Below are 16,945 nucleotides of genomic sequence, written 5' to 3'. Positions count from 1 at the left end.
GAGACTGAAAGGCAATTAATACTGATATCGAGCTATCGATGTTTCAATCTCATATTCAAGAAGTAACGGGGCATATGATTATTTATGCGCATAAAATTTTGACATGCATTACTGAAACAAACACTCTTACCTGTTTCATTAGTTAGTCAATATCGTACTGCTTAACAATTTCTGTGAACAATGACGTTTGAATCAATGCATAAAAAATGATACAATAGATGTAATATGAATAATAACTAAACATGGACATTATTTTGTATTTACTTTTTCTCATCTCATTTCATATAAATTGACAAACTTAAATATATCATTAAGTTTAATAGTAATAATATTATTACATAGAATAAAATTTATCCTTTCCATCTTTTTAACACGTGTTCTTTTTTAGGTTTTAATTATTTATGGTTAATGATAAAAGTGTTTTGCATCATTATCACTGGGAATAAATGCACAAATCTCTTGCCTTCAATAATTAAGATTTAGCTTTATGAACTGAAGAAAAAAAATTATTTTCAATTATTACTGCTATTAGTTTATACCTAATTATTCATTTGTACTGGTATCTGATCAATAAGCTAATATTGGTATTTTGTTTCTGTTTTTTGCTAAACGAAGTATAGTTAGCAACCAATGACCAAAAATAAGTAAAACATGCTAGCCGCTTTTGCATCTTTCATCATATCATGATCAATCAGAAATGCAACACTAAGCATTCGTTTCTATTATTGATAATTCATCAATTAAATTTGGTTTTACTTCAAGAATCACATCAGTTGTTCGCAACTGACAAATATATTTTACTCAAATAGCTTGGGATAAATCGCTATAGGGATCGTGCATACGAACAAACAGAACAATCAAATTTGCATCTGCATTCTTATATGTGATTCAAACTGTGTTTCATCCTATTCTTACAACTGGCAGTAATAAAAACTGAGTGTGTGTACAAAATCACATAAAACTTGATAATGTGCTTACGTAAGTATGCACAGTCCATATAATTATTAATCCATTTCCAAAACGTAGTACGAAAAAACTTAAGTATATTATGCGAATCAGGAAAAACTTTCACATTCTAGTAGCCTTATCATTTTGAAATACTTCGTAATAGAATCCACAAAAATTGACTTCATTTTCCTATATTCAAGTTTTCTAACTTTTCAGTAAGCCTGATCATGTACCTAAAATTCACTGTCCTTATTGATATTGAATACCCAATTCCATTGATGTGAAAACATTTTGAATAAACATATTTTATATAAATATTAGCATGTGTAATTATTCAGAGCAAGATGATATTCGTATCTATTTATACTACTTATAAAATTACATCATCTCAACGTACTGAAGCTGTTGTTAAGATATATAAAATGATCTATCTTTTCCATTACACATAGTTTAATTATAATGAACTAATGACGTTTTTCTCTAATTCAAGCTTTTGAACATTTATTCCCAGATCAATGGCACCATGGGACATACGAGATAGACGTAAGCAATCCAGCTATTCTGGCTTGTATAGTCAAATATGTGAAAATATTTATTCATTACATTATTCGTATAAATATAGATATGATTTAATTGAACAAATTTAAACTAAGCAGTCTTTCTGAAAATAGAAAATATTTTACGTTTTAACTTTTGTGAAAATCTCACAGTTTGTTAACTTTTCTATAAAGACTGACATTGAAGCTAAAAAACTTAATTCTGAATAAAAATGGGAACAAATATTTTTTACCACGCAAACTATCTTGTATGTCTTTGATAGGTACTCTGGTTCAGCAGTATAATTTAATTGATTTTTTATGTTTATGGTGCTTCCTTTACTGTGATTATTCTTTATTTTCTTCATTTTAATCATCAATCGTAGCACAGAGGTATTTATTGATCAATTGATTCAAACTCTTAAGATAGCTAATAGCTTTAGTACCCTCCTGTCCTCATCACTCGCTGCATCTTGTAAATATGTACACTGTTTGGGTTAATAATTAAAGGCTATGATAATTATAAGGGGTCATTGGGGAATAGGGGATTTAGAGGGGCTAATCAGCATATACGATGAACTGTTGGTTGTCTACATCAGCGACTTCCACCTGAACAAATTGCGGTTGCTGTAATTGTATCTGTGATACCTGTCTACCGATAGCGTTGCGAGATCTGAAAAATAAAAATAAATTGAATTAGATTTTTTGATAACATTGATTCAGCAACAATCTGAATATCAGTTACATGCTGTTGGCAATAGATGCACTTTAAATTAAAGTTTTCTACCAATATACATCTAAGATATAAAACTGCGTGTCATGACTCTTGTTTGTCTGTTGTATAAATGTTTACGGTTATTTTATCCCGACTAATTTGCATTGGTGATCTGCAATTTCACTATCACAATTTTATTCGTAGTCACAGACCATCCGGTAAGATATCACTTATATTTATTCTGGGTTTACTCGACTGAATTTCAAACTGTTTTAACCCAATTCTTGGGTGAAAGATTATGTTTACATAGTTATACTTACTTAGCCTTTGCATGAGTCAGTATGTGAGATTTTAAGTTCGTAGATTGAGCAAATTTTTTGCTACATCCATCGAAAGGGCAAACGTAAGGTCGATCCCCTGTATGAATTCTAACATGAGTTCGTAGATTAAAGTCCAAACTGAAACGTTTTCCACATCCTTCAAAGGTACATTGAAAAGGCTTTTCCCCCGTGTGAACAAGTTGGTGTCTCTTCAACTTAGAGCTCTCAACAAAGGCTTTCCCGCACTCAGCGCATACATGTACCCTGGGGCCATGGGTATGAAGGTGCTTGCGCATCGCACTATTGTCACGAAACATCTTTGTGCATCCTTTGTGTGGGCAGGCGATAGTGCGTTCGACTCCATCTATGCTGGGTGGCTTGCGTACTTTTAACTTGTGGCCTGGACGTGCGAATTCTGCCAATTGTTTTGGATCAGAAAGATCGAGACCCGGCATACCATCAGAAACAGAACTACCAGAGTGGTTGAATTTCGCCACAGACTTGCCAGTCATGTATTCTGTGTAGTCTGGATCGGGCTCTGGATTGGAGCCCTCATCTGGAACATCCACCAGGTGAGACGCTAATAGGACACTCCCTTTAACAACAACAAACAAGCAAACCCAAACGAAAGCTATCGTTCTGTTCAAATTTTTGCGTAAGAAACAAGGGAGATGGCCTGAAATCCTGTGCATAATGCTTATATCATTATCATAAATTAATAAAACTTCGCATACATTTTTAGGTATTCTGATTCCACGATAATTTGAAGTACCATAAAATAGTTATATCTTTTTTCTCAGTCATACGAACAGTTGTAATTTTTTGAAAATTTGTAAACTTATTATCTTGTTAGTTCTAATTAGAAACATGCAGGTGGATTGAATAAGAAAACTTCACCTATCAGTGAATGAGATAAACTTTATGACGCTGAAATTATACGCATCTGCAAATTTAGCACTGTGACATGGAGTGTCAACGCGTCTGATTGCAATGAATCAAAAACTTTTTCAATTTTAATACGGAAAAATAAACATTTTTTCATTAAGATTTGCAATTTTATTTAACGTTTTAAATGCTTCTCAATTTTTTGGAAATCTAATGTATCACGTCAAGGAGCCAAATTGACAGTGAAAATTGCTTCCAAGTTACGACTTTTTCTTTCTGAGTTAGAGATTTGTGTACATTCAATTTCGCACATTGTGGGACTATAATGTATGACGACTCGTTAATTTATTGTGTAGCAATTATAAATTTCAAATAAATGAATAAGTCAGGCATATTATTCTCAACGTTTGAGCATACTTTTTTCTGTTTTTGCAAACTTGGAACTTAAACAACGTATTCATATTGAATAGATAGCAATACAAAGACACAAAATGACATGCAAGTAGCAATTTTTACAAGCAATTCCACCTTCTGTAGTTTCCCCAGGCCATAGGCATATGGAATTACTTCAAATGGGCGATTTGAGCACTAATGATTCTGTATTATTTGATTTAATTTTGTAACTAAGTAAGTTAAGGAAAAGCGAAATATTTGATGTCAAAGACAAAAGCTTGAAAGCTGGAAATAATGAAACAGATGTTCAGCTACGAAAAACCGAGCTGTGTAAATCAAGATACAGGCTACAGTGTTCGTTTAAACGTTGATTACGAATTCTTTGTAAGCTTAAGCTTAATTTGGAAATGGTCTGATTCAAATTTAAACCTCCAGGAACGTAGAGTCGCAAAGGATCATGGGTAAAAGTTAATATGGCTACCGACGTGACGCCCAGTGCACCGCGACATACATGTTAATATGAAATATGTTATTACGAGGCTAATGAAATTCGATTCCAAATTGAATCTTCGATGCGCTAAATATGTAATTACATGACTCTTAGGACGGAATGTCATCGACACCGTTGAGCATTGTGGGAAGGAGGCACGAGGAAAAATATTTCAACCCGTTTATGGCCTTTGTTCGTTTGTCGGATGGCTCCTCCGCCATCATCTCGAAATGGCCGATGCAAGCAAAAGAAGCCATTTTCAAAATATGGCTGCCCCCTGACAGCATAATGGCGTTCCTCCGATCAAAACAAACAACACGGACTGTCAACAAAATCGCCGGTGTTAAAATGCTCGTGAATTTATCAAGTTTTTAAAATCACACGTGTGGCAGGAGCGCGGTATTGATCAGAGGAAACCGGAAGTGCGCGGCGCGCGTGTGTGCGTCGAAAATTTTCCATGCGTCTTGTCTTTTTTTTACAGGTTTGGGATTATTATTTTTAGAGGATTATTTCAAATGACAGGAATATTCAACAAACTTACCGTCATCGGTTCCTGAGGCCCACATCGTAACGGAGAACTCTCCTTCCAGTGTTTTAATCTGCACCTGTTTCTGCTCCCACTTCCTAGCCTTCGTCTCCGTTCCCATGTCTCCGAATATTGTGTGATCCGGCGCTCGAAATCTGGAATTACCGCCCTTGCGCGCTTTCTTGGGACCTTTTCTGGAAGGCCCCGGGCTTGATTCGACATAAATATCGTTGTCTGGCACTGGTATTTGATCGTAAACGCTCAATGGGTCTCCACCAACTATTTCTTCTTGCGTTTGCAATATGATTTCTTCACGCCCTGGCTCAGGTAGAGACTGCAATGCGATCATAGGCTGTCCATCCTCTCCTTCGATCGTCGTTTCTACAGTTTCACAGGGTATTTCTACGGGTATGGTCTCGATTTCAACTTCCTGGATATCTGGTTGAATCTCCACTTCGGTTATTATGTCCGAGGACGCCATATTAATCTCCGCTGACGCCATGTTACTAATCAAAATGGCTGGCTACGGCCGCTCGCAGGGCGGCTCGTCGTATGTCACGTGATCTCCTCTCGCTCCCCACTCTGCTCGCTTTTCGTTAAAACTGCCATCTAGCTGGGATTTCATTAACCACTTACCTCGCTTTCGTTTGATCTCGTGACGTAACAGTTCGTAGTAGTATCGTATCGATAGTATTGGTCGATATTAGAATCAGCTGACGAGAAAACTCGTGGGTTTGTGGCTCCATCGTTCATTCACACGTGCTACGTTTACATGCGTTTACACTGATGCTAAGGACATCAATATCGGTGTGCACAGTCACTTCGTAATAATCATTATACGGCGGCATCAAACTTAGGAGTTTATTAGTTTGGAACTTAAATATGGATCCGCACGAATGTTCGGAAATAATTAGCCGACATCCTGAGTTAATACTGGTTTCAAACAACCCAGTAACGTGGGAAGGAATGTTGAGCGTTGCTGTGAATGCAGCTGAGAAAAGTAAAGTTAGGATCAAACTGACCCTACCAAATTTCCCCCTATTATATGGGGCTACTCTTAGCTTTGGAAAGAATCCAAAAATTTTATGCCACAGGGATTTCAGAACAAAATCAAGAATACTGATAGAAAGTGCAGTTACTGTTACTTCATTCTTGAAACAGCTGCAAGTATTAATTGTGTGTTTCATATTTAACATCGGATGTATAAGTCGTACCTATTTTATGAGGTTGAAGTTAGTAATGTTACTATAATGATGTATGTTCAAGAAAACTCGATATTTCACATATTTAGGATTGTCGAAGATTTAATGAACAATAATAAATGAAATGTAATCATATTTTGAAAACTAACTTTAGCCTCGACCTCTTTTATCCTTACATAAAAATGCATATCACTTTCATTTCTTAGGGAGAAGCCTTGCACAGTTACGTTCCATGTCTGATGAACATCAACAACCACTCAATTATCTCTGAACTAGAAGCCATGATACATTCACCGTGTGTGCGTACAAGTAAAAATTTAATACACATCAACTAGAACAAATTTAATCTTTTGCAGTTTTCATATCTTTGGTATTTTTACAGATCTTTTACATCTTGTATAGTTACATGATGTAAAATGACACATTACATTTGAGCAATTGATACTTTGAGAAATATTTCAAGTCTAATTTTCAACTTTCAGTCCTTGTTACATAATTAGATCTTCACTCAGTGAATTATTATCAAATAGTACTATTAAGACATCCTGAATTTAATTACAGGAAGTACGGCTTTCCTCGAATCATGGATTGAATCTTATTGAATTAGTTTCAAAAAATATTAGCGTCAGGTTACAACGTGATGGAAGATGTTCAAATACCTGGAAAATCGTTTCTAGTGATCTGGCACAGTTACAAGGATGCGAACTTGTTGTTGGGGCAACAATGAGCTTGCATGACGCAGGAAATAAACTTGACAAGCAAGTAGAATCATTGGAAAATGTTTGGGAACATTTGAAAGATATTGATAGGTATGTTCTACATGTTACAGAATTCAACTGGGTCTGAAATTGAATCAAAATACAAACTGAGATACTGTTTTTTTGTTAACTTCCAGAAATTGCTGGGTAATGGACCCGCTTGTACCAATGCCTCATCATCTCTATCGACGAATAAAAATTAACTCATCCTTATCCATTCTGATAAACATTAATCCACTTCAACCAACCAGTCTTCCAGCTATTAAAATATTGGGTAGCGATTCAGAAGTAGCAAAGTACAGAGAAATAGTGTCTGGAAATTTTGAGGTACATTGAATGAACAATCTGTGAAATACAAGGGGATTATATACAGACTCGTACAAATTACCCACAAAATTTTCAGTTATGGGATCCGAGCAACAGTCTATCTGAAAATTTACGGATTCTACTAAATTTGGAAGAATTTCCTCAGATAACACTGACCAAAAATGAGAAGCAAAAAGACAGTGGTCTCTTTAATGATGAGGAATGCTGCATTTGTTTTTCACTAGAATTAAACGACAACGAATTACCTGACAAAATATGCAACAATAATACGTGTCGGAAGCAGTTTCATACAACGTGTCTATTGCAGGTGCATTCAAGTATTTCTTACATAATTTTGGACGCAAATATGTACTACTTACGTTAGAAACGCTTTTCACTAACCCTCGTCAACACGTTTACACCTTATTTACAGTTGATGCAGCATTTTTATTTGGAAAGATACTTTTGGGAAAAATCTTTTATTTAGTTTAATGAAAATTTTTTCTACAGAGTTTAAAAATTTTTAACAAAATTATCATTCTTTCTTACAGTGGCTACAAGCAACACCTGGAAATCAAGTGGTATTCAATCAACTGCATGGTGCTTGCCCACACTGCGGCCAAAACATATCATGTCCTGTAGAATAGGGCATCATACAAATTGGCAATAATTTAAAAGTTTATTGCTGTCAAATTGACATTACACGTCAGCTTTTTGACATATATTCACCCACTTCGATTCCCTCAAAATTCTACAAGTCAGTGATTTTCAATAATTTACTATTTTCTTTAGCTCTTCAATAGATTTTCTATGAAAAAATATACTCATCTATATATAAGATAAAATTAATTTATAAGATATCAATTGATAAACCTAGAGTATTCATCATCAATGAAACACGTGAAAATTGATAAAGTTTAAAGCTGAAATCCATTGAGTAGCAGCTTTATTAAACTCTGAAGTGCCACAAATTAGCACTAGAGTAGATGTTGGTGACCGTGATTCTAAGAATCTTGTTACAGTGTTCTCCTCTAAGTGACCGCTCTCTATTCTAACACCGTTCATTCTTTTAGAGCTGTCTGAAATAGTTTAAAAATAAAAGAAATGCACTAGATTGCTCTACTGGAATTATAACTTGAACAAATATAACATATGTTTGGACCAACCTATTTGGGACAGTTGAATTGTACAAGAAAAGTTCCAATAATGTGATAAGTCACACAATTCACTGGCCAAAGGGATATGAGCATGCGACTTGAATCCACATATCAAATGTATTTTGCTTTCTTCCAACTCGTCATCGACTATTGATTTTGCAATTGGATACAGGGCGGCTATACCAGTCCCAATACTGAGCATAAGGATTTCTTCAAAGCTGAAAAACAAAATTTACTTCAACTTGTTGAAGTAGTGAGAAAACTAAAGTTATCAATCAGAAGCCCACCTATTAGGTTGATAAACAAATTCTCCATAAGGGCCTCTAACTTCGATATCTTCGCCAACTTTCATTTGTCCTAAAGATTTGCTAAATTTTCCATTAGAATATATTTTCACTAAGAGACATAAGGAGTTAGGAGTCCATGATATAGGGGTATAGGGTCTCGACGAGATTGAGGTACGCAGTATCACATGTTGACCAGGGCTTAAAAATAATTGTGTATCTGCATCTGGTAAACCTTGAAGGACAGAGGTTTTTTTTTATAAATGACTTTCATATTCCATAGTTCATATAGTCTGCAGATGATGGATCTGTTAAAAATTAATTTTCACCTCTGTAGTCCAATCGGATGAAAATACAATTTGCGCAGGCTTGTTTCACTTCGGAAATGACAAAAGGTCTGTATTTTGTAAGTAATAAAACGTTCTTTCGGACGGAAAACTCTGCCTTTGATATCCGTCTTCTTTCCCATTTATCAAGCAAATCTTTGTGAACATCATGTATACAAGGATTACACCCGTCTCCGCAACAGTCTGATTCCAAGGGGGTAACTGGACGATCGTCTTTATCATCATTGCAACTCATGGCTAAATATAATAATAATGTCGATAAGTATTGTCGCGAACACAATTACGCGGTACTGCATCTACCCTTGGTCACAATCGATAAAAGCGATCAAAAAGAGCGAGCAAAAGATCCAACTGTGAGGTTATGTAGCAACGCGTGTAATGCGTACGATTAGAGCTGCGCGTGTGTATGCTTCTAATACTGTGTCTAATAGGTGAAGCAATGTAGCAGCTTATAGATATGTAAGTTGAATTTTTTACATTACGCCCGCCATTAATTTTACATTGCAGTCATTCACCAATCCTACTAATCCCTATATAGATATAACGCATACAGTTTGCGATGTGTTTTCATGTATCCACAACTGCGAAGTAGCTACTTTTAGGAATGAGTGGGCTAATTTATATAGCGCTGTATTATCTACTTGACATTCGTAAGCACGATAATCGAAGTAAAGAGATATGACGCGTTCGATTAGTGACAGTATACAGCACGATCGGTTAATTCGCAGTGCATTGTACCATTTATTCTTTATTCCAAAAACAGTTCGTGCCATCCTGCAGCACAGAAAGAGGAGATCGAGTAACTATATACTAATATGGCAACTATAAAATTAACTATCTACTATTAAGCTATTCTGTATACTCTATTAATAGTTTTCCGAAGGATGAAAATTATGTGCACGACGTGTCATCTCGCACGCCACGACGATCAAAGTGCATAAACTCTGCAGTCACGTGAAACCCGATAAACAATGTGACCTATGTAGCTAGAGATCAGTGCCATGCCCCCTATCGTCCCAGATATACCAAATAATATTTTACTATTCGAATATGTACTATCTGCGTTACGCCTTCTCTGTCTCTTTTCATCTATGTAGAACAACAACGACAATAATAATAATAATATATAAAACGTAACCTCTCTCTGTCTGTCTGTCCGTGTGTTTGCTTATAAACTCTAAAACTATTGACCCGATTTTTGTTTTAGTAGATTTGAGTCTTAGGCTACATTTCATTACAACAAAATCAATAGTTTCGGAGCTATAAACGATATCTGCTGTAAACCGCAAGTCGTGATAGGATCACGCACTTATGCGAACGCTGGTTCAACTCTCAGAGATAGAAGATATATAGTTATGTTAAAGGGCTTTCAAGATCTCAATGAACTCTTTAAAAAAGTCCGCGAGAGCATATAGCTATATTTAATAGTTTTGCTAGGAGAAGAATTTGAAAATGTTGGCGGGCAGAACCACGACGGGCTGCTAGTAGGAAATAAATTAGCGACACACGTTTTCACCAAGTGGATTTCGGTACGCTACCTAACTGTGTGAAGTACAAGTGTTCTATTTTGCAAATTTGGTTTTTCACTGCACAGTGATCAGCATCAGTTTTTAGAGTATATTCTGCATTTTAGGAAGTATATTTTACCGCAAAAACTGATGTGTCTCTTATTTCCTGCAGTTTTGAGTAGAATTCGTTCTTGGTTTTTCTCCGTGTACAACTTAAACTTTTAAACATATACTAGAATTGGACATGGTATGTGACCTTAACAAAAATGACGCCAGACTACAATCTATTTTCCGCACAATGACACGAGAGAAAATACCGATCGAATGATATTGACAATAAATTATACTAATTGACTGATAATATTAAAACAAATATAATAGATTATAAATATAAATTGGTCTATAAATTGTATTAGATACTACTAACTTATAAATCGACTGCGAAGTAAATTTGAACCGAAATTCGCGGTATAATACTGGATACGAATAGATTCAATCTCCAGCGACGAAAGTATGAACGAAATGATCAAAACAATTAACAGGTTTTAGTAAAAGAAACAGGAGCTGAAAGAAAATTTCCTGTTTGTAAATGAGTCGTAAAGATTGTTTGGCAGTGAAGATGGAGGGGATAAAAACCCTACGTAGTTTCCTTTGTAATTCACGAATGAATGGCAAAGCGAATGATTCAGAAATCAAGGACGTGGGATCTGCGGTTACTTTTCCACTGCAAATTAGCAGCAATATACGTATGTTTACATTTTTATAAACACTGGGACATGAGTAAGTGTATGTGCGCCGTATCAAATAAACTCCACATATATTTAATCTCTTTTGTGTTCGGCTGGTACAGATCGTTTATCTTTCGTTCAGTCATTAGTACGTGGTATGCAAACCGTCAGTGGTACTTGTTGCTGTGAACGTGTCAGCCACGTTATGACACAAATTGTTTAAAACGGGCTACAAAAGTTATATCTGTAACACAGGTTACTCCACATCGAAGATCATTTCAAACTGATCCAGCACAGACGGCCCTTCGCTGATCGCTGTTCGTGCGGATTCAATATTCAAAGAAATGGCGGACACAGAAATTACGGATCCTGCAGTAAAAGGCCATCGGCGGTTTTTCGTATTGGGACCTCCAATGACATTATTACTGTTCTCGCAAGCTTTGACAGGTTTGTAAATTTGGTCTTTTGTTTTCGTTACTTTTGCTAGGTACGAATGCGATTTGGTAATTCTGGAATTACAGCTTCCGCAATGACTGACGTGGCTTGAAAATTTCGATTCTAGTTCTCACATTTGTTGCCATTGTCTTAATTTTTTTTTTTTTTTTTTGCATTCTGCACTTTTTAATCGAGCCTCATTCGGACAGTTTTCTACTTAGACATTAATACCTAAATATATTTTCCCAAAATAACAAACTGTCTCTGTGCAAAAAGTCTATATTCTACGGTCTCGTGGTCTCGTTGACTTGTCGCCAAATATTTGCTACGAACAATGTACCTAAAGCAAATAATTGTCTCATTTCGTAAGTCTTTCTAAAAATAATTCCCTCTTATTTTGACAGCAATTGCAAACACATCTTGCATTCAATACCAATATCAATACTTCGTACCTCTGCTATCACCGTGCTAAGAAATACCAGGCTCGTCATAATCGAAGCGACTGTTAAAAACTGTTATCATTGAGATCCGCAGACCCATCATAATAACATAGACATATAAAAATGTGTCTGGTTCAGCAGACTAGACCACTACCACGCTGGTATGTTCTTGGGCATGCCGAACCTTAATCCGGTTTCGAGATCCCTCGGCTCCGGCCAGAACCTGATCAGAATGGCATACCCCATAAATAACTAAAAATCTGAGAGTGATTGAGCAATTCTGAAAACGAATTCGGGTCCAGCATGTCCAAAAACATGGGTATGGTGGCTTAGTCCGCTCTACAAGACACTTAATTTGTTTGTGTGGCTGTCTAATTAGCCTTTTGGATATTACGCGATTTCCAGTTCTGGCATTCGTTTACTGACGTACCGAAGAAAATGCCTTGTATTATTTTATCCTTCTACTGTCCTCGATCTGTTTTTCACGTGTCATCTGTCTCCCACTCACGGAGAGTGTAGTCTCCCACAACGTCTCCGTGACGCCTACCCGATATTTGTGCTCCTGGAGCTGTAATCATTCGTATTGGTACATTGTTGCATAACGCCATTGCCATTGGCTAATTCTCTTCGTAACTCCAGATGTTATCGTGCAATCGAGTTATACTGACAATATTATTTGACGCATCGAAGAAAGTCATCTTCATTAGTCATAGTCCACTGAAGCGTCACAGTCTCGTACAGTGACCCATAAACAAACGACTTGATCGACAGCTTCATTTACCGACTAGCATTCCGTCGGCTATAGCTGATTCTTAATCATCCAACCGGGTTGGCAGCAGTTGGTCTCAGAGCCAATGAAAATCAATCTACAATAGAAGGTGGCCAATCATATGCGCGCGGTACCAGCGACTGGCTATACAACCACTCTTTAAAAATCACCTTTTGCCGCCGAAACTGGCACGAGTATTTGGCAAATTTTCAATCCACTAAAGTTACTTATATGCAATTTGAGGTGTTACATGAAATTAATCTACCACAATGAATCAATAACAAAAGTTGGTTATCCGTCTAATTTTTCTATTTCTTAATGCTCGTAAAAAGATAAGAATTTATAATGTTATTGTAATAAAACTTTTCCCTGTCGAAAACCCAATGGAAATTTCGACACAAGCATCAACAAATACTGTTTTGTTCTTTCTTGAGGTATTTCGAGCATGGGGTTAGGTGACTGATTTAAAAGTATAACTACGATAAGAATCCATCCCATTTTTTAGGAAAACGTCGGCTCATTTGAAATTTTTTTAGATTTGATTATTTTGATTACGGAAATGGGCTCCGGTCCGTTGAAACTGATAAATTATCATATGAATTAGTAATTGAATAATCTGTAAAATGTAAGCTCAAAGCTTGTCTCGTAGCGAAATAAATATGTGAAAAGTCAGTATATATTCATTGAGCTGAAGAGGGCACACTTTCGAGCTAAAAATTCCAAATCAGGAAATTAAAAAAAAAAAATTATTCCGATTCTCGTAAATACTCTTACATCGGCCACATGATATCCAGCTCAAAATACTTTAATAACATATTTTGACTATTATCAAAGACTACACATCCCCGATGTGAAAATGCCGGAGCAGCGCAATTTTACACTAATGCGGAATACAAATACCCAAAAAAAGGTTTTGTCCTACTGATCAATGATACCAGGAAATGTATTCCTGTGATTGAGTTACTACTTATTGTAGGAATACTTTTGTTGGCCTCGTTACCGCATGAAACAAAAAAGCTTTTGGTTACCTTTGATCGGTATTACATGTAGAATTGCCCTGACTAATACGGCATTTTGACGTCGGTTCTGCACAGGCTTTGGTAATTGTAAAAAAAGTGCCATTTTAGTCGGTTGGTAAAAGCTGCCTGTAGCGTCATCTGAAATAGTGACAATGTCTTTCCCTTACTTTTTGTTTACAATTTCACATCATACATTTCAGTTGATAATGCCATCGCTGCCGAAGGCTACTTAGTATCATGTGATTTGTATTTCATAACATAACGCATAATGATAAAAATTAATTTATCTCACAGGTACTGTGCTGACGGACTTGATAGTGTATCGAGCATGTCTCTCTTCACCAAGTACAAATCACACAGAGTGCAGTATTCTTCGCACAAATGCCAGTAGTTCTGAAGCAATACACGTAGAGGCCGAAGTCGAAACTCATGTAAGCATGATTGTGTTGGCAAAGTCTTTAATCGAAAGTGTGCTACCAGCAATACTTTCTCTATTCCTTGGTCCTTGGAGTGATCGAGCTGGAAGGAGACCGCTTTTGCTATCCGGCGTTGCGGGTGAGCTATGAGTTTTCTATTTTTAAACATAGACTGTATAAATTTTATCTCCAAATAATCTGAGTAAGTAGTTACAGCATTTGATTGCCGATGTTACTTCTGCAGGTTTTACTATATTCTACATATCACTCGCTTTGATGTGTAATTGGAATATGAATCCTTGGTATTTCTTGATTCCTTCGGTTCCGGCATCTGCTTTGGGTGGAGTGAGTGCTGTGATAATAGCATCGATGTGTCATATCTCTGACACTTCTGGAGAAAAAGACAGAACTATGCTTTTGGCTTGGTTGCAAGCCTCAGTTTTTATTGGAGTTTTATTTGGCATCTTTACCGGACCTCTGATTTATAAAATGAGTGGTTATACTGCTGTATTTAGTACAGCGGCGATCTGCTGTACGATGGCACTACTTTACATTTACTTCCTTGTCGAAGAAACAGTACGAGATACCTCCAAGGTCAATATCCTCTCTAATCATCGCTATGTATTACCTGAGGCAGTGTTTTTCGCCGTTCTTGATTCGCGACCCCATTACAAGTAAAAAAAATATGCCGATCCCCCACATCCATGATAAAACTATGTCAGTGATTTCAAAGGATTTTTAAAATCAAAGGATTCCTCGCAAAACTTCGTTTGTGCTTTTTACTTTTACCTGGTTTGCAACATAGGTTGATAAACACTGATCTAAGGTATTAGCATATAGTATTATTATTAAGTGTGGTGATGCTTCCACAGGAATCGATACGTGGACTATTCAAAATCTCGTCTGTTCGAGAGCTTGTTGCAAGCGCTTTCGAGAAGCGAGATGGCTTTTTTCGAACAGTCGTCTGGCTTGCAATTTGCATTCTTGCTCTGTCTGTAATGGTTGTTGAAGGAGAAGTCAGCATAGGTTTTCTGTTTACAAGAGAGCGACTGGGCTGGGATGTTCAACGTTTTTCTTATTTCAGTGGCACAGGTGTTCTATTCAGTATCCCATGTATGATATTCGGCGTTTCGTTGTTCAGTCGAGTTTTAGGTAACTTGAATCATTATCATTAAGTATTAGATATAAGGTTGATCAGAAGAAAGCGAAAAGTCTTTCAACTAGAAAATAAAGAAAGTATGGAAGGAAGTTGAACGAATGATTGATTTAAATTTTCATTTCAGGTTTTTCAGATACTTTAATAACTGGCATAGCACTCACATCATGCCTGGGTAGTGCACTTACAAAAGCCTTCGCAACAGAAGGTTGGCACATGTATCTCTCGGCGTGTATTGGATTTTTTAGTGGAGCAGCGGGACCAGTTATGCGATCTACTATATCAAAGTCTGTACCTGCTAAAGATATTGGTGAGTTTTACAATAGCCCAGTTAAGTTACACAGTGAGCTGCATAATAATAAAAATTTGAGAAAAAAATTAATATCGATATTTTCAGGAAAAGTATTTTCACTCACCACGTCGCTGGAAACATTGAGTCCGTTGGCTGGAGCTCCGCTGTACACCCTAATTTATTCCCATTACTTACCACCGATTTATCCAGCACCTGTTTATCTCCTTTCGGCAAGTTTTTTCTCACTACTGATACTCCTGACATTGTGTTTAGCAGTAATAAACCGAAATTCTCGCAATATGAATTTCGCGCCCTTGGTCGAGGAGGAGTAAAGTTACAATAAATAGTATACTGTGTTACAATTGTGGAAAATGGGCAATTTCCAACGAGTGTGGAGTTTGCGGCGTGAGCCGCGAAGGCGACTGCTGTGGTCACACGAATACGAATACGAGGTAAGCGGTATGAGCAGAAGGCAAGTACTGATGTGAACGTAGCAAGAGCCAAAGCGAACGCCTAGACACACGGCCCACCTATATTCATTAATCCGCGAGTGTGACACACTATTTTTTTCAACACCTGCAAAGGAACGTTTGATTTGAGAAGGAAACGAACGTAATATAATAATTTTAAAGAAGTAAATGAAAAGGTGCATAGCTGTAAGCCTGGCTTATGTAAAACCCGTGCGTAAAATTGAGTTATCGCAACGTGCGCATGCGCCACGAAATCCGTAGTGTGTCTAATTGTGAAGTTCAGGTAGGCGCATGCGCCAACGTCGTTTTACCGTACCGTTTAGAAGTGGAGTAGATTATGCAGCTCCACAGGTATCGAGAATCTTTCCTAGCATGTGTTTGAGAAATTTCTTTTTTCACAATTATTGTGCGTTACGAGAAATGCAGTGTGACATAGCATACTTGATACGTTATGCCGATCTATACTCGATCTATGCATCAGTTATATCATTACACTTACTAATTGTACAAAGATCGTTCCGCATCAAATTATAAAATTTGCACATTTTAAAAATACCGACGAACTGATTTTAACAGTATTAAATGCACACATATGATGTTTGTTCAACGATCATTTTTATGTGATTAGCAAATTTCTAGTCCAGCAAAAATTTCGAGGTAGAGTTGATTACCTCTCACAGCAGTTCTTTTCCCTGATAAGCTGATAAAACCAAAAGGGTAGAATGCTTATGTGTACATATTTTTTGGACTATAGTAATATCGTAAGTTTGGAAAATAATGCAAACACGGCCATGGAACAAAATTATAGGGACGAGAATAAAGCCGATTATTCCCTTGTGACGTTA

At 36.6% G+C, this 16,945-nt stretch overlaps 4 protein-coding genes across 7 annotated transcripts; 2 read left to right on the top strand and 2 right to left on the bottom strand.

Moving 5' to 3' along the window:
• Positions 1–1,384: 1,384 nt before the first annotated feature.
• On the bottom strand, positions 1,385–5,453 carry LOC124409451 (transcriptional repressor protein YY1-like). Of its 2 annotated transcripts, none has more exons than XM_046887058.1 (3): positions 4,829–5,453; positions 2,520–3,114; positions 1,385–2,157 (listed from the first exon to the last, which is right to left on the bottom strand). In XM_046887058.1, the coding sequence occupies exons 1-3, from the start codon at positions 5,313–5,315 to the stop codon at positions 2,043–2,045; spliced, it is 1,197 nt and encodes a 398-aa protein (XP_046743014.1). In that variant the 5' UTR covers positions 5,316–5,453; the 3' UTR covers positions 1,385–2,042. The 2 variants fall into 2 exon arrangements, with proteins under 2 accessions (XP_046743014.1, XP_046743015.1); XM_046887059.1 differs by having other exon boundaries at positions 2,520–3,075.
• A 142-nt stretch (positions 5,454–5,595) lies between these two features.
• On the top strand, positions 5,596–7,768 carry LOC124409452 (E3 ubiquitin-protein ligase FANCL). 3 transcript variants are annotated; one of them, XM_046887060.1, is made up of 6 exons: positions 5,596–5,989; positions 6,222–6,314; positions 6,577–6,824; positions 6,911–7,100; positions 7,177–7,407; positions 7,631–7,768. In XM_046887060.1, the coding sequence occupies exons 1-6, from the start codon at positions 5,696–5,698 to the stop codon at positions 7,724–7,726; spliced, it is 1,152 nt and encodes a 383-aa protein (XP_046743016.1). In that variant the 5' UTR covers positions 5,596–5,695; the 3' UTR covers positions 7,727–7,768. The 3 variants fall into 3 exon arrangements, with proteins under 3 accessions (XP_046743016.1, XP_046743017.1, XP_046743018.1); XM_046887061.1 differs by having other exon boundaries at positions 7,177–7,353; positions 7,631–7,759; XM_046887062.1 differs by having other exon boundaries at positions 5,750–5,976.
• Positions 7,544–9,247, bottom strand: LOC124409454 (NADH-cytochrome b5 reductase-like). Its single transcript, XM_046887063.1, has 4 exons — positions 8,850–9,247; positions 8,524–8,755; positions 8,246–8,454; positions 7,544–8,158 (listed from the first exon to the last, which is right to left on the bottom strand). The coding sequence occupies exons 1-4, from the start codon at positions 9,100–9,102 to the stop codon at positions 7,968–7,970; spliced, it is 885 nt and encodes a 294-aa protein (XP_046743019.1). The 5' UTR covers positions 9,103–9,247; the 3' UTR covers positions 7,544–7,967.
• A 1,716-nt stretch (positions 9,248–10,963) lies between these two features.
• LOC124409450 (proton-coupled folate transporter-like) lies at positions 10,964–16,091 on the top strand. The gene is made up of 6 exons (XM_046887057.1): positions 10,964–11,550; positions 14,061–14,321; positions 14,427–14,776; positions 15,055–15,334; positions 15,466–15,648; positions 15,736–16,091. The coding sequence occupies exons 1-6, from the start codon at positions 11,448–11,450 to the stop codon at positions 15,960–15,962; spliced, it is 1,404 nt and encodes a 467-aa protein (XP_046743013.1). The 5' UTR covers positions 10,964–11,447; the 3' UTR covers positions 15,963–16,091.
• Positions 16,092–16,945: the final 854 nt, after the last annotated feature.

Source organism: Diprion similis, chromosome 8, assembly GCF_021155765.1.
Source record: "Diprion similis isolate iyDipSimi1 chromosome 8, iyDipSimi1.1, whole genome shotgun sequence".
Taxonomy (NCBI): Eukaryota; Metazoa; Arthropoda; class Insecta; order Hymenoptera; family Diprionidae; genus Diprion; species Diprion similis.
The sequence above is the reverse complement of the archived record's forward strand: the minus strand, read 5'-3'. Positions and strand labels throughout refer to the sequence as shown.